The sequence below is a fragment of the Lepisma saccharinum genome, chromosome 14, assembly GCF_977018435.1.
Source record: "Lepisma saccharinum chromosome 14, izLepSacc3.1, whole genome shotgun sequence".
NCBI classification, from domain to species: domain Eukaryota; kingdom Metazoa; phylum Arthropoda; class Insecta; order Zygentoma; family Lepismatidae; genus Lepisma; species Lepisma saccharinum.
Genome location: NC_139242.1, coordinates 48113632 through 48134223, shown reverse-complemented (window position 1 = coordinate 48134223; position 20592 = coordinate 48113632). Strand labels below are relative to the sequence as shown.

General features: G+C 39.0%; 1 protein-coding gene across 2 annotated transcripts in view; it reads left to right on the top strand.

Moving 5' to 3' along the window:
* Positions 1 to 2571: 2571 nt before the first annotated feature.
* The window catches only part of LOC145998859 (LIM/homeobox protein Awh-like), a 115374-nt gene continuing 97353 nt past the window's right edge, over positions 2572 to 20592 (top strand). Inside the window, exon 1 of one of the 2 annotated variants that reach the window (XM_083135536.1) lies at positions 2572 to 2625. In XM_083135536.1, the coding sequence (XP_082991662.1) occupies positions 2578 to 2625 (48 nt within the window). In that variant the 5' untranslated portion in view covers positions 2572 to 2577. Of the gene's footprint in view, positions 2626 to 11095; positions 11202 to 20592 lie in introns of those variants that run through there. The other variant, XM_083135537.1, reaches the window with a different exon arrangement.

The window sequence follows — 20592 nt, the reverse complement described above, 5'->3', positions numbered from 1 at the left end:
TCTAGGCCTTCCTACTGGTCTCTTACCACCAGGTTTCCCAATACATATCCTGTAAACTCTTCTTTCCTCTGCCATTCGTGTCACATGGTCTGTCCATCTAAGTCTTCTTGATTAAATTATTCTAATAATAATAATTTAAAAAGTTGAAATAATTTATTGTGTTGCTGGAGAAGTAACGCTAAGATGATGTTTTATTTCTTTATTTGGAGATTATTTTAACCATACCCAGACTGGGATTTATATACGTATGTGGAGGCCCGGAGCTTACAGCACCAAGACCTCATTCCAATCCTCTCTACACAGTTTCAGTTACAACTTCTTGCCAAGTTACAAGGTGTGGTTTGTTATTATATTTTTTTTACCACATCCGAAGTGGTACTTTTCAAAGCAGTCTTTCCCAGTGAAACCCGGAGCTGCAATCCTCAAGTTTACCCTAAATTCTTATCTAATCTTGATCATACCCTGCATAATTTTGAGCCTCCTAATCCTACTAGCTGCTTTTAATCATGGAAGTACTAATTTGAGCACAGTTTTTCTTTCAATAGCTCTAGTAATTACTTTCACTTTCTAATGAGAAATTTGGCTTTATATAGGATGATAATATGTGAACATTTCTAGCATAGATAATATTCACAAGTAAAATGTACATGTTATGAACACCAGAATACACTTATTTATTGGATCATTTCTATATCCCCAAGTATATGTACTTATTGAATTTGATTGGGTGGGCAATCGGGTGGGCACAGGAATTTTTGGGTGGGCGCTTGCCCACCCGTGCCCACCCCTGTCGCCGTCCCTGCTTGAGACTTTGCGTACTGAAAGGAAGCCTTATACCCTTCTGCACGAGACCCCCTAAAGTTAGTATCATCTGCATATTTGAATCATCGTTATCATTGAAGCGAGGCTAGCTATCATGACAATCATTTGAAGTCACGAAGCTCTCTACAAGTAATTATCGGCGTAGCGTGCAAAGTTATTATGTCTCTATCCATTGTCTAGTGCCGCTACAACTGAAACCTATTATAACACTACGTTTCAAAACAGCATTTCATCTCTCATGTTCAGGTGAACGATTTGTTTTTACTGTTTGTTGGGATCGAACCTCTGACAGACCTTCGGGTGGTTAGCGCATCGAATTTGTAGAAAAGTCACTAGTTATTGCATGCTGGATCCCCACCAGCAGCAAAAATAACTATTGTCAGTTGGATAAAACAATTATCAAAGAATGGGTTCTTTCATATTTCACATTTCATATATTTCAGCATTGTGTATGAATTGATGAAATAGGTGTGTGAGGACAAGCACAACAGAACGCCCTTGCATCATCCAGAAATCAAACCTATATCACGGATACAGGATCGAGATGTTAAGAACTGCTTTGCCCTTTAACTGCCACCCCGGTGCCGAGCGCCTTCAGTGGTCAATTCACATCTTTACCGAGGGTTCCAGGTTCGAGTCTCGATCTGGGCTTGCTTGTTTGTTCCTGACTGTCCCTTCAGTTTCAAGTGATCGCCGATTCATTCTCAGCGTCGTGATTAGTCAGGAGTGTCAGAAAAGCGACATAAAGTTCGGGCGTTCCTCGTACTGTCCCTTCCGCTGAGAAGATGTAATTTTAACTCGGCTTCATATTGAATACAAATACAGCCAACGGCCACTTATTGCAAGGGCTGGACCCTCCAATGTGTCGTGTCTGTAATGCTATTATAAGCATTCGGAACATTCTTATTGATTTTACTTCCCAACTTAACTGTTTATCATCCATGTTGGAAGATGATGACAGTGTTTTAAAAAAATATATATTTTAGAGAAGAGAGTGTCTCTTACACTGTTTCTGTGAAGTTTTTTACATTGTAATGTGTTGTGTACGTCCTGTACAGGTTCCTTAATAACCTTGCACTTTTAACCTATCAAAAGAGGCTTTTTACACCCTTATTAACTTTTAAGTAAGGATTTTAGAGAAAATGATTTTCTTGTCTACTTTGAAGGGTGCAAAATGACCATACGTGCCGACGTACCCAAATTTTTTTAACTAATTCATTAAGAAAAAGTCGGAGGTCGGAGTCATTACATTGAGGTAGATAAGGTCATTGTGTCTTTAAGTTTGTCCGGAAGTATAAAATACACCAAAAATCTAGTCTCTTTCATCATTATATAAAACTTACTAGAGAACGAACGAGGGGGCGTCTCCACAAGTAAAGAAAACACAACAGAGCAGGAAAAATAAATACATATAAACTGAAGAGGTTTTGGCTGTATTCAGCAACAAGTTCCGGAACAACAGAGTCAGCGGAATGGATTGCGTTGCGTGATTATATCCGCCCCCTTTCGACAGCTGCCAGTCGCATACGACAAATGGCTTCAAGATTTCTTGGGCAAACAAGAAGTTCTATTTCGGAACCGCAACAATTGACTCTCTGTACGGTAGCTATTTTTGATGCAACAAAAGCGACCATCCTGTGCAAACAGCTTCAAAACATAATTTCCTGTCACATTCTTGTGACGTGCAATGCCGCATTCCTTTAAATGACACATACCCTTAGTTTCATCTCGCGATTCGGAACAGATACATCCGTAATGTTGCTTGAAGTGTTCACCTCCAGCATAGTCGAGGGCCTTCTCGCAGTAAGTACCGAGTTTCATTCTGAATTCAAATTGTATTAACGAATGCAAATGTTGCCAAACGTTGGAGAGTTAAGAGACTGAAGGATTAACGCACTCACAGTTAAGGAAAAAGGTGTACATTTTTAATGGTATGCGGGTTATACCTACGTATAGCTAGCTTCAACATCGGTGAACACAAGTGTGTACAAAGCAAAGACCATGAATTACATGTATGGTGTAACTTCTTGAAAGCTGTTCAAATCATCATGCGTCTCCAGTCTGCATAGTCCATCATTGCACTGTGATTATAATTGAGCGCACTCATTATATACACACGGTAGCTTGCAAGCTCATCAGAAACACGGCACGTGGCGAGTCGGATAAGTACCCCGGATTTTTGGAAACATCATTAGTGTGCAAACGTTATCGTGCCACTACTTCCCTCTTTCGATCAGGAAGAGCGACCCGGTAGTTTCAAGCTGGATTGTGTCTAGCCAGAGGAATTTTGTTATTGTCGCTGCCTTGATTGGGTCGGTGTGCTCGAGTTAACTTGATTTTTACTTTAAGTTTTGATGCCCGTTCGCCTTCCCATGCCTACACCTCCTCCCCCCCCCCCCCCCCAACACAGTGCTTTTTTTCTGGAAGTAAGCAACGGTGCGCCGTACCGCACCTTTTTACAGGTGATTATTTATGAACATACCACAATGTTTTGACGATGAGCACAAGAACAAACCTACTTCAAAAGTACCGGAACTATATCATCATGTCGAACTTTCAATATCTTGCTTGAAAATATTTTTTTCAATATGTTGGCATCACCTTGGATCCTAAATTATACGTGTATTGGTTATATAAAAGTAAAATTATTAATATCAAATCTCAGGATTCCATATTTATTTTTTATATATATATATATATATTGCCTACAACCTCCAATAATATTAGTTATTATCGATTGTTCAAGAATTTGACAATGAAAGTTTTAAAATGAAGAGTTACGTGACTCATATATTTTCTGATCCATTCAATACCCATTTGATTTTTTGAAAATAGGTTTTGTTACAATTGTACCCGATCCCAAAGTTTAGGTATACCCATCATGAATTTGTACCGGTATGATTCTAAGGAGAGGTACGTACCGTAACGGAACCGGCATTCACAGAAGGAATAAGTTCCATCCTTTCTGGTAGGGTATTTCAACGTTCCACTTTGTATACGCAAAGCTGTCGTCCCCGAAGCTCTCTCGAGTACACACGGAACGGTACAGCAGAAGCGTTACTGTTCGCTTTACCAAGTGGTTCTGGAATTTTCCTTGGAACGGTCCACGTCATTTGGGCCGGTACGCGGTACCCGGTACGGAAATAACGCGGAACGGGGACAAATACCAATGAATTGCGTTACGTTACAGGTCCCTGGTTTTGAGTAGTTCTTATGATGAGCACAAGAACAAACCTACTTGAAAAGTACCGGAACCTTTCTTCCCAGAAAAGAACAACACTGTGTGTGTGTGTGTATATATATATATACCAGGCTGTCCCAGAAGTCCTGCGCCATCAGCACACTGAGGTGAAGTTTGCGAGGGTAGGTGGTGCCACCGGTGAAAGGCTGTTGGCAGGCATAGAGGACAGGTTCATGGGATCAAGTGAAGGCACGCACTGCATGTGTAGCGAGTGTTCCCGTGAAGTTAAAGTGGGCACGATGAGTGAGGACCAAATTGCAATTCGTGCAATGCTACGTTTCTTATGGAAAAAACGACTAACAGCAAAAGCGGCAGCGCAGGATATTTGTCGTGTGGAGAACGAAGAAATGGTGAATCAATCGACAGCTTCCCGTTGGTTTAAAAGATTTGCTTCAGGTGATCTACGCCTCGCGGACAAGGCCCGCACGGGGTGACCTCCGATGGACATTAACGAGTCTCTGCAGGATGCTGTGAATGCTACACCACAATGCAGCACACGTGTGTTAGCAAGAGTGGTTGGAGCATCCAAATTGACAGTAAACCGTCTCTTGCATGACATGGATTACACCGGATTACACCAATAAACAGCCCGACAAAGTCCGCACGAGCTGACAGAGGTGCAGGTCCAGCGCAGAGTTGCAATTTGCCAGACATTGCTACAAAACCCACGTCATCTTCATTTTTGGAGGAGAATTGTGACAGGAGACGAGAAGTGGGTGTTTCTGAAAAACCCTGATACACGTAAACAGTGGGTGAAAAGAGGACAGGAAGCCATCGCTCATGTGAAACAGGACAGATTTGGGAAAAATCTCATGCTGAGTGTGAGGTGGAATATTGACGGGATTGTGCATTATGAGTTCCAGAAGGTCGTGCTGTAACAGGTGAACTGTATTCTGAACAATTACGCCGAGTGTATGCCATTCTGAACGAGAAATACCCGGCATTAACGAGGAGGAAGAGGTTACTGCTGCAAATTGACAATGCTCCGAGTCACCGGTCTCGAAGAGTGACCAACACCCTGGCTGAGCTTGACGGGTTTGAGTTGTTACCTCATCCCACCTATAGTCCGGATGTTGCACCATCGGATTACGGTTTGTTTTGCTCTCTCTCACATTTCCTGTGTGGTCGGCACTTCAATTCATATGGTGAGGTAAATTTTGCCTGTCGTGAGATTTTCAATTCTAAACCTGCCACCTGGTATCGCCATGAGATTGAACTGTTATCGCAGAGATGGGTGAAGGTAATTGAACATGGAGGCCTGTACTTTGCTGAATAAAGTCTGTCTTTGTTTCTGATATTCTGTGTTTTATTTTCCCCCTTGTATGGTGCAGGACTTCTGGGACAACCTGATATATATATATATATTGTCCGACACTAAGAGCTAGTCAGAAGCTAGCTTTGGAAGCTGAACATAATTATGTCATTAATCGGAACCTTGTATTTCCTGCACATTTCTGTACAGGTTCAGTCTACAGACTCCCAATGCCCCCTAACGCCGTTCCAAAATTTCCTCAATACGCCCCTAAACGTTTTCATCAAATTACAAGTAACGATCATTTTGGCTCTAAATTTACCCACACTTCTCTAAATACGAACGTAAACTTTTTATTCCACACCCTGTGTTGGTTTAAGTAATGAACGATGAAAATGGCGATGGACAAGTTGCCTACTATTTATTTTGCCGTTGGGTGTACGTGCATTAAAAATACTTCCAGTTCGAGTGCTTGCGCCATGAAATTGTAAAATGTACATGTAATAAGAATTTGTTATCAATATATTATGAAAGCTATATCTTTTGAGGAGACCGACCCGTTGGTTCTCCGTTGCGCTTACATACTTCACATAATTACACATGTAAAAGTTTGAAAAAGTTTGTTTTAAGCTCATTTCATACAAGGCGACACTGGACTAGTCCAAGTTGCAAAGATCCGTCGCTATTTCAGCGACATCAACAGTGAGGTATACTCTATTCGGGAATCTCTGGAGCAAGGTCGCTCATAACGGCAGAAATGGGGAGAAAGCTAGTGAGCGGACACGCTCCTGCAAACCGCTGTTAGCTGCAGGCTATTTTCCCCCTCCACGCAATCCCGTTCGCTATCACTCGTTAATTGGTCGAGCACTCTCGAGTCAATACTTGCGCAGATAGTTATTTTCGTTCGCTCGCTCTAGAGATTTCCGGGACAGAGTATAGGTTAATTGGTTTATGGACTTCCCAGCAGACAAAGAACAGCCAAAACCACTGACGCGAATGGTTAGCTGGCATGCCCCCTGCACGTTCGCAACCTTGGAAATCAGTACGGTTTAACGGGTTGTCGAACTATCAGGATATAGTAACAGCTTGAAAGAATTCCTTCAATGCACTAAACTTTGCTTTCCTAGCGTGGCACAAAAAAAAGTAGACCTTGGTCGTAGCATTGTAACAGTGTGTAATTACAGAATAATAGGATCTATAGCATAATTAAAATGCATGCACACTGGCAGGGAAAGAAGGAGCGTGCGAAACAAATCCGCACACAATACAGGAACGGAAAAACGACACGGACTACTTTTTCGTGTGACTTAAAAACTTTATGAATCCATAAGCCAACATTTGCTCCTGCAAACTGTCAGTCAGCCTTAAGATTGCTGTAAAACCATAATCACCACGATCAGGGGCGTATCCAGAAAGAAAATTTGGAGGCGGTCCAGCCAGGGGTGTCTATTACAATTAAGAAAGTCCCCTTTTCAACTGCGGCTAGAATACCACTTGCTTCGGATGGTTCTGTCGGAAAGCTCCAGTTATTTCATAATGTTGAAGAAATTTAACAAAAAATAAAGTGAAGTTTTTTTTCCTAGAAATGGAGTTTCAAAAACACAATAGTTTGTTTTTACTGTCTAGTACATAATGCAATATATTTGTTTTTAGTATTTCACCTCTGCAAGTAATATCTCTATATAAAAAAAATCACTTACTGTACCAAAACACCTCACTCAAGTCAAGTTTTCAGCTCACATATCGCTACTCAGTGTGAAACTTAAAAATGCTTTTAGTGGATATTATTTTCAGAATCCACAAACCATGCACACAGAGAGAATTGTGCTATATATACTTCATCATGTGTCTCCTCGGAAAGTATGCTGAATCCACCATAGTATTTTCAAAAAGTAGAAAGGAATTTGGAGGGGGTTCGGACCCCTTGGACCCACCCCCTGGATACGCCCTTGACCATGATCTATAAATTCCACGGACCTTGCAATGAAAAATATGAAATTTGGAAACCAGCTGTTTGAAAGAGACATTCCCCAGGATACAACACAATGTAAGCTAAAACCTGAAATCAGGAAAATAATAATGTTCAGCTGCAAACTGTTCATAACTACATCATTTTGCGGTGCATTTTGGAGGCAAATATAGGTCTATTTTGAATTTAGGGACACGTACATAAAATCCTTGTAATGGCAATGTTTTAATTTACCATTCACGCCTGTATTTCGGAATCAACGTGAGAAAAGCATGGAAATAGATCACAGATTGATCGCAAATGCAAACATGCCAGATCTATTGTCCATTTTTTTCCACTACGAAGTGGATGTAAACAAAAGCACGTGTTCTAGAGAAAGCCAGTGCAGCCCTATTGGTGGATTCTGGCAGTAGTCCCTCCGCAGACCTTTTGCACCCTGATAGATAGTCCATTCAATGCCGTCTTGAAACTAGATTAATACAGCATTGTATGCTGTTCAAAGCATTTACTAGCCTTATCCTTGCTTATGAATTCATAATCATTCTTTAGTAAAGCACCTATGGTGACATTCACTCATTCAAATTAACGAAATTCCCGCTACTTGTCCGTCACTCTGTGTTGTGCAGTGTTGCAAATTTGCAATATTAAGTAAAGTCTATAATCTTGAAGCACCGGACTAGACAGAATCAGAAAACATGATTTAGACTGACAGTGACTGACATGGGAATCTCTAGATAACACACGTGTTGATGTATATACCACAAACACGCACACACTACTTTCAACTTCATGCGTTTTATCTAGAATGGTAAAATCAACGCACTGCAAAAGATTGTAGGGAAACCTTTGAGAAGAGCCAAAGTGCTTGGTCCAAATACAACCAGTGATGCTTAAAATCGTACGGAATGTTAGTTTAGCATATATTAAATGATCCACCTACGCTTCCTTTCCTTTACTTCCCACATAAAACATGCTCAGATTTCAAAAACCCGAATTCCCCCAGTTTGTCAAAGAAAAATGCCAGATGCATACACTGGCAATTGCTTGCAAGAAGGAATTTGTAGAGGGCGGGGACACAAGCTTTTGGCGTTACAGATGGGCCATTCAGTGTTGCTACCCGACCATTATAGAAACATCGTTACAATTCGGTAATATTCCAAAGCTGTTATCGTATCTAATTGCTATATAGCCAACTTCGCAACTACAAAGTTTTATTAATGTTCCAAGACGCGTGTACGTAATAAGACCTTTACATTTCTTGTATCTAATTCATAAGGGAAAAAATAACATAGTTGGAGACACTACTTCTCGTGGTCAAAAATCTTCCGAAACCCTCAAGCACACGGCTATTTATAGCTTTCCTCCCCTCGACCCTGCAAAACCTGCCCTCCTCTCCCTTGCCGTGTGGTGGTTCTCGAGATTTTGCGTAGTGTTTATAGGTTGTAAGTATCATTGAATGTTGATGTGGCTTCAACAGCAAGTGTTACAAAACATCTACATTTGAAACATTGAACAAGTGGCGATACCAAAATTGCGGTGAACCCAGAGTATTGTGTTGAATCGTTAACTTCTGAACAGGTGTCTTAAAAAGAAGCATTTATGCGGTCCGCAAGGAAATTCAGCCGAACAAAAACGCGGATGGCACATTTTAGCCGATTTTGTACTTGCTGCCGTCAGCAGGAAAGTGGATGTTTTTTTTTTCTTCATGGATATGAGTTTGTCTACGCTGGTTAAATTATTGCACGATTCATTTGGTTTATTTTACTTCGCATTTCTGCCACACTTGGCTAATCGCGAGGATGAGGATAAGTGATGATATGGTGAAATTGATGAAATAACACTCACAAAGAACATCTATGCCCAGGCCAAGATTCAAACTCGGGACTCCTGGCGTCGTAGCGCACAGTGATAACCACTCCGCTAGAACGGCCAGCTGTGTGAATTCTTCTTACATGGTATATTACCATTGACGAGAATTGACATCGTTGGTAAGTGTTTACCTCTATTTTATTATACTTTCTTCATCTCTCGTATTTACAACAGTGTTCATTTTAAAAACTAATATTTGCACATTTTTAAAAGTCACTCTAGTTTCGAAACGTTGTGGAAAATACTGACACTGAAGCTAACACGTGCGCTAGGAGGGAGGGGCAGGTGCTGGCGAATAGAAAGTGGGCACCGCGCGCATTAATACAAATTTCGGTAACTTATTGGCCACACCTACTTCGTTTTAAAGCTGGAAGCAGTATAGAGTCGAGCCAAGTGAACTCCCTGCGCGGGACCCACCTTTATGGCAGCAACCCGCTGTTGCCGCGTTTACTACGAAGAGACTAGCAAACAGCTGATTAGGCCTACCGCTGCCCCTCTGTTTGGGCAACAAGCGGCAACCTTAGAATCCCTCCTTCCCGAAGTGGCCAGCAGGGAAACAGGATTTTGTCAAACTAACCCTTGAGCGATGAGAATGGGGGCCGGGAGTTAGCGTGGCCCGTTTTTTTTGTTTTTTTATTGCTTATTGAAATAATTTTCAGATCCAATGTTGCGTCGATACATTCATAAAATTATTGTCAAATTCGCTAAGTAAAGCTCCAATTTGTCTAATACAAGATCTGAAACACTAGTACCGATGTTCTCCAGGAATTGAAGTAATAATTTATTCCCTGCTATATTTGTTTTGTGGAGTAGTATGCATAAGTATTTGCCAGCAACTTTTACACAGCCCCTTATCTCTTACAGATCCTTTAAAAATTCATTCATTTAGGATGCAATAGAAGAAAAATAATGAAAATAGTCATGGACAATTTGTAAAATTCAAGACGGGCTTCCCCGATGCGTTATCGTTGCCTTGTAATCAAAGGTTCCGGGGTTCGACCTCCGGTGGAGGCACATAGTGCTTCGGATCCGACTTGGGTTTGATAGCCGGTGGAGTGTTTCGAATCCTACTTTAAACCATAAGTCCAGTCCCGGTTAGTTTGTCTGTGTACAAAGTGGACTTAAAACTCAACAAACACTGTGCTCCTTCTTATTTTTACGTCACTTTTCTACGTCCATAGGTAAATCGCGACAATGAAGATGAATATTGATTAGATGAAATTGAAGAGACAAATGCAAGAATGCACCCACTTGAGTTGTGGGTCTCGAACTTATGACTACGGTAGCGCGCTGGATCACTATTGCATTGAGAAAAGTGATGCTGCTGTGCATTGATTTGTCAAAACACCTCAACAGCTCCTCTGAAACTGTTCACGAAGGCTCAGACCCATTCTGGTTCCAAATTTACCCTTACACTTCTCTAAACATGAACTCCACCCTCCCCCCTCCAGATTGAAGGATCTGGATAAACCCATGCGATAACGGAGTCTCAGAATTGAAGCTCGAATTACAAGCCTGGAAACTAAATCGCATCCCAGTTCGTTCAAGATCAGGATGTGCCTTGGGAATCATCCAGAAGTCATCTCTTGGATCTCCTTGGAGCAAATGCTTCCCCTCGCCTACCAGTATCTCCTTCTAATAAGACAAAAACAAAGCAGGCTCCACAAGCTCCACCTCGAGGAGGCCAGCCAGTCTACGCCACACCCACTTAAGGCCAGCCAATCGGAGCTCACCCGGGAGCGGGGATGCATCTGGGAACAACTGGGCATGTCTTCATCCGGAGGCAGTGCAGATCGGCTCCGGTCGGGAGGTTCCGTTTCGCCAGAGTGCATCGTCGCAGCAGGGGAAAAAAAGATTGATCCGGGGGTGGTAAAAAAGAAGAGAAAAAAAGGGGGTCCAAGTGGGCCGAAGAGGCCAAGATTCTGTGCGCGAGACTCGTAGCTTCAACGTGCGTTGTGTCCTCAAGTGTGAAAAACCTTCCAGCCCGCTGTTTCCGTACCTGCAGCATAACGGTGTTGGGAAAGCCGAAGGTCCGTCTCAGTATGAAGGTAAGTGATGTTGCCTGTCGCCTAACTTTTCCCTTACCGAAAACCGCTCATTCTTCAAGTGTTCACGGTCATAGCCGGAAAGCGTTGCTTCAGGAGGTTGAAACTTCAAGCGAAAACCTGTCCAGGTACGTGGAGGTGAAGCAGCCGATTAGGCGTACCACGGTAATTCCACAGGTATTTATTTTACGGTGCATTGGGTAGAGAGCAGGGAGCAAATGTGCATTGTAAAGAAGACTGTAATGTTCTCTTACGTGTTTATCTTGTATTGTAAAGTTCCAACCTCCGTGGCGGAGTGGTTAGCACCAGCGCGCTACGACGTCAGGGGTCCCGGGCTCGAATCCCGGCCTGGTCATGCTCTTCTATGTGAGTGTCCCCTCATTAATTTCACCATATCATCACTCAACCTCATCTTCGCGATTAGCCAATATTCGCAGCGAAGAAAAATAAACCAAATTCATCAATCGATCATTGTAGATATTGTAAACTTAAAAGCACTCTGACAGCAAGGCGAGCATGCTCTCATTTATATCTATCGGCACCATGGCCGTATTTAGAGGGGGGGTTTCTAGGGTTCAAACCCCCCCCGAAACTTCTGACATGTTGGATTAATGGATGTTCAGAAACCAAAATCTGTAACAAATCTTCAATTTTTTTTTCGAAGCATCACAAAAATTCAAGGAGACAATGTTGAAACGATCGAGATAGAATATTCATACATTTGGAATTCTGAAAGTTGAGTGAAATAGGATTTATTCTCGGAATCAGAGCCCACCGGCGACCCCTCCATTATCACTTCTGCTGTCATCTTTCCAGTGTTGCTCCTGCGTCACAAGGAATATAGACTGAAGATTCCCTTATGATTGTCCCAAGATTCCCTTTCCAGCTTATAAATTCCCCGTCCGATAAAGGCGAAAATAAATCCCCCTTGATAGGAGTTCAAACCTAGTACCTCCAGATTCGTAGCGCATTACGTTCGCGATTGAGGTTACAATCCATGCACCAGGCTAAGCTTTTAAAGAGAATAACTGGTTCCATACTTTTCAAAATTCCAAAAATTTAATTTTATAGTCAAACAACAAAAACTTTATGACTAAAATATCCATCTAACTTTTTTAAAGTTTTTTTCTTGAAGGTATCTAAAGTTTAATGACGAAGTAAAATAATTGTGCATTTCAGTACACACTGTATGAAACGTAAAAAAAACACAAAAAGAAACTTATGCTGGATATTCACTCATCTGCTGGATTGAGTAAGCCCCCTCAAGGATATAACAATAATATAATAATTATTAGTAGTATTATTATTATGGAATAAAATTGTTTTATTATTATGAAATTTTAATTATTATTGTACAATTATTATTATTATTTCTATTATTCAAATTTCTGGCGACGCCCTGGGAACAATTATGAATGAACCCCTCCCGAAAATTTTTCCTGCCTACGGCCATGATCGGCACAGTAGACTATATACATTGTCTAGTGCTTGTACTATAAGAATGTCGATAATTCGATTCTCGATAATCCGATGTTCCGTGTAATCCGAGTTTCTTTCTGATTAGTGCTCATATAAGTGGGTTTGTGAAAGAACTATTTTTTTTAAGTGCAAGTTTAACATTGCTTAAGTATTTTTTCCTAGCATCTTTCTTACTACTGTAGCGAACAGTATTAGTACAATATTCACAACAGTATCCTGTAAATACCAATTTTCTTACATTGCTTTTTCTTTCGCCTCTTCCGATTTTCCATAGGTTGTTCCGTACAGTCAAAGTTTTTGTAATTCGTGGTAGTCTCAGTCCCGTCCGCCTCGAATAATCGGGACTCTACAGCATACGTCTTTTATCGAGAAAGCACCACGTCTTCAGAAGTAGTGTTAGAATATGCGTAAGTAGTTGACCCACTGTTACAATTGAGGACTAAAAGTGGTAAACGTTGCAAGTGCCAAAAGCGAAAGTGTTGGTAAATCGCATCTTTCAGCACATCAGCCTGTACGAACGTTCACACTAGTGCCTTTTTACACGCCCTTTGAACTACTTAGAGAGCTACCAGCCACTTTTCACGTTTACCACATTATCAAGCATGGCACATTGCACAGTTTAACGTGGAAAACGCTGTTTGAATTCTTGTGGCACTTACAGCGTTTACCAATTTTAGTCTTCAATTAACAATGCATGGAAATAATGAACCACTCTGTCGCTAACATCCAGAAAAATTATAACATATATACATTACTTATTGTGCAGTTAAAGAGCTCAAATGGTAGACCTACACTCTCACCAGCTTTTATTCCGGGTTTGATTCCCGGCCTCAGCATGAATGATATTTGTGAGTGTCCATTCATAAATTTTTGTCTAACCATTATTCTTCTTCGTCGATGCGATTAACCTAAATACTCGGAAAGTGACGTAAAATAAAATAAATACAAATACTAAAAGCTTAAAATAAACTTGACAAGTATGAATTTGCATTTTGCCTGAAAACATCATTGTTATATCCAGACGGTACCATATGGCAAATGCATATCTCTAATTTGTTTAAAATTCTAGTAAGACGCAATGGTAAATATATTTTTCTGTGATAAATTGTGGAGTTTAGAGATTAACTGGCACTTTTTTGTTTCTTAGGCTCGTTTAAACCTCTTCACATTTGCATTTTCTAGAAAATAAAATCGAAGTATATAAGCTAAATTGTACCCCGAGTAAGAAGTATGTCGTAATAAGCTTCGAAGATAAATGTAATTAATTATTTTGTCATTAAACATTGTTAAGAATGAAACACTTTCAACTTTCTAATTCAGTAATGAAATGTTTAACAATTTTATTCCCCATTTGAAATGCGTGATTTTGATGAATGCCATGTTCATCGCCTTTATATTTTGACATTTTAATGTTTTCGATTCGGCTTAAAAAAAAATGTTCCTCGTTAAAATTCATAAATGCGGGGAAACTCATTAGTGTTTTACGTGTAACAATCGATAATCATTTTCTGGCTAATTGTAGATAATTCATGCAAAATTAAAGTTCATGTACCTATCAATAGCCATCAAACAAATTATTACATATTTTAACTTGAAAACATGACGTAGAAATTTATCCTTAATATTATCTAGAATCTTTGAATCTTTCCATAACTTTCGTCGTTATTATTAATAAGAATAAGTTAATTATAATAATAAGATCATTAATAGAAGTTTTTAATGCAAAAATGTCTTGTTATGTGATGGAATGTCGTGGATACTTTTTTAAATTCATGTTTCTGTTTCTATTAAGAGTAATTTGAGATAGTAATTTATATTATCATGAAAATATGAGATTATGAATAGAAGTTAATGCATAGTTTTCTGCAACACCACTGATTTTTCTTATTTGATTTTGTTTATTTTTACTTCCCTTTTCTGCCATTTTTGGCTAATCGTGAAGATGAGGATGAGCGATGATACTATGAAATTGATGAAGGGACACTAACAATAAACATTCATGCTCAGGCTGCGATTCGAACCCGGGACGCCTTGTGTTGTAGCGCGCAACGAGACCTGAAATCGAATCCATGAGGACATATAGATATGTTTTTAATGGCTTTGGGAGACCTTTAAATGCATATATTACTTATTGAAGAAATAACCAGAGCCTAAAATAGCATTCTTTTCTTCCAAGGAACGAATGTAATTTTTAAATACGAAAGCATTCAAATAGACAGCAGACAACGTTGCTGCAAAGTAGGGCTACAAGGAGACTAACAGATAACGTTTCTAACTTAACTTACAAGTTATATTCGTTTCACATAGTGGCGTAATGACCGATTTCTGGGCCCTCCCGCAGATAACTTTAAGGGACTCCTCACTCTTAAATATAAAACGTACATTTTGTTCACTTGGCCCTTTGCCTCGTGAATTTCTGATTATTTTCGAAGTGTAACTCGTGCTAAAAATAAACATGTATGATGCAATATAAACTTATAGATGTAAACTGAATCATAACTCACAGTATTGGTGCTAATTACCATCTCCCTTTTTCACTTTTTGAGTATTTTGCATTGCATGAAGAAATTGGGAACTGCAACCGAAGTACAAAAATATTCACACCGCATTGCAGTTGACGACTTGTCAAAGGATTCCTGAAAAACTATATCGACGTGTTTCCTTCATAACTAAACTTCTAACTTGACAATGACATCAGTTGTTCTATTTTTTTTGGAGGATTTCGTTTGTTTCCAATGCAGCTAAACACCTTTGATTCAAACTTTGGTGCTTAAAACTTTACTTCCTTCATACATTCTTTCATTTATTCAATCCACCTCCAGATGATTTGCAGCGATGTTTCTATGTTGTGGGGACTTTGTAACTATGCAATTCTGTTAAAGTATTTTTCAAAAATTTGATGTTCTTATGTAGGTTACCAAATGGGATGCAAGAGAATTACCAAACAAATTGTCCACCACTATGTTTACTCTATTTGTTATACGCAATGAGAGCTTCGAGTATTAAAACAAAACGCGAAACAAGCTGATGACAACCTCTTCACCAGAATACATAAAGATCTATTGCTTGAAAACAAGTTAATATTCGATGCAGTTGTTCCACAGTCTAAAGTTACTGTACTATAATATCGGCTTCAGTAGCCGCTGATAGCCAGAAACTCACGGCTTCTATCTTGGTAACCCATAAACCACAACGCAATGGACGAACTTTCAGCTGCGTTTTTCTCGGTTTCATACTTTTGCGAGTTATCAAGTTTTACTCACTGAGCAATACTTGTGAATTCCACTGTACAATTACATAAGACCGTTCATTAAAGTAGCTGCCCAAAATTCACGTCAATGCAGTAAAAAATGCTGAAAGAAAATTGATGAAATCGTTTATTTCTGCATTTGTCCTCGCCTCCTGTCGGATTAATGCACTACGACGCCAGGGGTTCCAGGTTCGAAAACAGGCCTGGGAATGGGTATTCTTTTAGAGTGTCCTTTCATCAGTTTCATCATGTCATCACTCATCCCGGAATTAGTCAAACGTGGCAGAAAAGCGAAGTAAAATAAACCAGATCAATTAATTTTGCATTTCTCCTTGCCGGTATAGTTATGCCACTGGTTTCGCATGTGAACATTCAACAAAGTGGTAAAAAAGCCATAGCGTGAGTGGAAGATAAGATACAAACTGCATCATGTACCGTATCCTTCACGTAAATTATATTTTACCATGTAGTGCATTCGTCATGGTTTCATCTTGCGCGGAAACATCAAAGGCTGACTATTATTACTAATTGTACACGTGGTCCAAATTAGACACAAAGGTAATTATATAACAAGGCAATTTTTTGCAGAAACAGTCCACAATATGCGCACTATCTGAGTGGTCACCCTTTATACAAACAGTTTATTTTATGAGTCGTAAAGAGTAGATTGATGGAAAACTAGTGAAGATAGTGCAAAGTTATTCATTTAACCCTAGAACACTACCGTGTTCCAATATTACAGTATAACTACCGCTACGTAAATTTTACGTACATGAAGAAATCTATTTTTAAAACAACCTCTACATCATGAAAACAAATTTCTATTCATTGTGAACATTATTTTGTTTATTTTTCCTTATATTGGAATGTTATTCTTCATTTTAAAATGTATAAGCATGGTTTTATTAAACATAGAATAATTTAAGACAAGGTCTTGCTTGACAAGCCCGTTCGTACATTAAGAATGAAGGCGAAAAGTTCGAACAATGAAAAGCAAATATTCATAACGCTGTAAATAAGGAACAAATGTAATTTTAGTCTTACAAGAAAATAGTGCATGCTTCTAAACTTTTGTTTTCAAAATCTAAGTATCCAAATCGAATTTACAAATGTCAAAATTACGTGGAAGATACTTCTCGAATTTACACAGCTACGTAAAATTGACGTACAGTGCACAACATAAGAAACGAAATCAAGACGATCAGCGCTTCCACCCTCCTTACCACAGTGCTGCCTTATGTCTGACAGACAACTTGAGGCATTGCTAGGCAGAGGGGTGAGTGGGTGCGAGGTGGGAGGTAGGGGAGGGATTTGAGCGCAAAGCATACGTAAATTTTACGTACGGTAGTGTTCCACAAATTGGCTTCCCACAGGAGCAGTACGTAGTTGTCATCCTCCTTTTCTTGTAGTTGCAGAAACTGCAATACTTTCTGTTCCCTTGTGACGTGGCTGCTACTGTACTTGTCTCTTCCTTCCCCAGTACCTTCAAAATTGACTTTCTTAACTCCTGTGACAGTCCCGGATTTATTAGCCTTTGCTCCTGCCAGATCTTGGTCAAGTTCTCATGGAGGTGAAGCATGAACTGAATTCGTGAGAATCGTCTCTTTTCTGAGTTGCCGTGATTGTTGTAGAAGTTGTGAGTGTAAATAATGTATCCATTGATCGCTGCGATGTTGATCATATTATAGAAAAATGAGATAATATAGAAAAATTCACGCAAATCTTACGTGAATACAAATGGCGTTATTACTATATGCACGTCAAAATTACGTGCAATATTTTTCTTCTGTTACTATCGCTACGTATTATTGACGTACAGAGTCTCACATAACGCACAAACTAAAGACGTTCACTGCTTCCGCCCTCCTTACCACAGTGCTGCCACGCACCAGACAGAATGCTCGAGGAATACCATAGGCGGAGGGGTAGGTGGGTGCGATGTGGGAGGTAGGGGCGGGAATTGAGCGCGAAGCATACGTAAATTTTACGTACGGTTGTGTTCTAGGGTTAAAGTTGCTAAAAATACTGTAGTATAGACTGTTCAGTTACGATTGTACATTCTCACATATTTGTTTACAAAGGAATTTGGTTTATTCTCAGTTCAAAGGTGACCGGTGCGGTGTATTCTGTGAAAGCACCGATCTAATTCTTTCATTATTTGTCTCGTCGTAGTGATCGAAGTTTCTGCATCAATATGAAAAGAAATCAAATCCAATCAAACAGAGGATAGAGTAAGGTTGAATAACAACAACAACCAAAAAAGAGCAGTTCCTGGTAGTCAAACGTTTGTTTACATATACTACAAACGAATGACCGTTCAAAACAACAAAATTCCTTTAGTCATAGTGAATATTGGTTTTAAGTTACCAAAGATATGATCAAAATTATCAAAGTTAAAAAAGGACTATTATTTTTTTTTTAATGGTTACAAAAAAGTTAAAACAAACGTGTTTGTTAATTGATGAAATAAGTCAGTTTTTTTTCTGCGTAACCTGAAATTCATTACTAATCCTTTACGGAAGGATGGTAATACAGCATTTTGTCCCTGGACTACTCTTCGATTAATACGAATTACTCAGTTTTATATCAGTAACACTGGTGTTCCAATTGCCGGTAACTTCACTGAAATATCATTAAAAAAATTCAGCAGCATTTAGTCGTAATTGTGCGCCTATAGAAGATCCCTTGAAATTTACAGTATACTATACCGTTCCATTTTAACAGTCTGTTAATTTACAGAAACAGTTCGGAATCCTTCTTTTGTTGTTGTTGTTGTTGTTGTTGTTATGAGCGCAGGCGCCTCACAGTGCTGTGGCTAGGATGACAAGCAAACATGTCGTCGGTAACCGCTTGGAATATTATACACAAGAACACACTCATACATGTTACAGACCTTTAGTACAGCGTTGAATATTTTATCTTCAATTAAAACAGACGATGATTACAACTTGAAGTTTTGTGCACTTTTAAAATAGTTTTTTAGTGTTTAAAAAAATATTAATTGGTTCACCATATTGTCGTTAATGCTTTCAAAAAGGCAAAGGTTTTTTCTTTACTGTAATTGGATGGCAGCCTGTCATTTCTCCACTCAAGTTTTTTACAGTACGTCCTGTATTAGAATACTGAACAAAAAGGTGACGCAATATAATGTATTCCGATATATCTATATTGATGCATATTAATTTAGCAGTTGTGATTGCAAGTTCGATGTGTAAAACAGCTATAAATAGCGAAACTAAATTGGTAGTTTAATTGTGGGAAAAAATATATGATGTTTATGAAATGCTGTCGGTTTAAAACTGTTAAGGAAATGTTAGGTAGTAAGAATCCCATCTTCGTCTCGTCCTTGTCATAGTCCATTTCCTGAAAGGTATACAGGTTGCCCTTTGCTCTTCGTTCATCTCTGTCTTCTTTTTCTTGTTAGCCGTCATTAAATATTGCTGTTAATCAGGAATACTTCTCTTCAAGACTGTGCATAACTAAATATATTGTATTAATTTCTCATAGAAAATGGGTTTCTATATACGATGACATATACCGTCTGTATTTTAAAAAGCCGGCTGTAATTAAAGATAAATAACAAATTAGTTAAAATTAGAAATCATATTATCTTTGATAAATTAACATAATTCATTAATTTTATAGCATTTATAGTGAAATATAACTGATAGAAATTACAACAATGATTTTTAAGACAAAAAATTCTGCTCCTTTCTAGCGACATCCAATAAATTATATTATTTCAAGAACCAAATAAAATTACTAACAAGTGCCTATACTGATGCGCAAGAGGTTCGGATCCAACTTTAAACTAAACTGTAGGTTCAGTCCCGATTAGCCTTATTGTACATAAAGTGGACTTAAAACCAAAACTCAAACTCAAACTAAAAGAAAATTCTTATAAGAGAAAATCATTCATATTTACATCAACGCTAAACCTTTTAAAGTAAATAGACCAGAATGGAAACATAACTAGACTATACCCCTAACCTTACTTCTAGATTTTTGAAGAATTCACAGTAATTATTAGGAAGTGTTTTTCTTTCTTTACTATTTCCACCTGTAAATCACGACAAGAAGAATGAACGATGAAACAATGAGAACGTCATCAAATCAGGGCTTCCAATTACATGTCAAGATATATTTAATTATATTGGCAATAATTAAGGCCGAATATTAAAAAAGTCACAGCTGACGCCGATGATACAAGGCCTAATTCCGAGCTGAGAAATTTTATTTTGACTTGGTTGCATGTGGGATCTCTACATTTTACCGATAATAAATTCACGGGATCTTTGCATGCTTGAAATGCGGATAACATTAACTTTAGTCTCGGTATTACACTAAATAATAGGCATAAAATGTAGCTTATTTATGCACTATAAATTGTATACTAGCTAACAAAAGACTGACTGACTCAAGTTAAACGAAATTCTAAAATATTGGTGAATCAGTCAGCCCTTACCAACTTACGCTGATGCTTCTGATTGTTGCTTTGGTTGTGCTATGCGGCAAAATTTACAACATTCTATCGTTGAAATTTAAGAATCAGAACGTAACCGTTTTATACGTGAGCGAATGCGCATGCACACCTTTCTGTGCTGTGGCTATAATGAGAAGTAAACATTGCTTCCGTAAATGTTTGGAATATTAAACACACTCAGA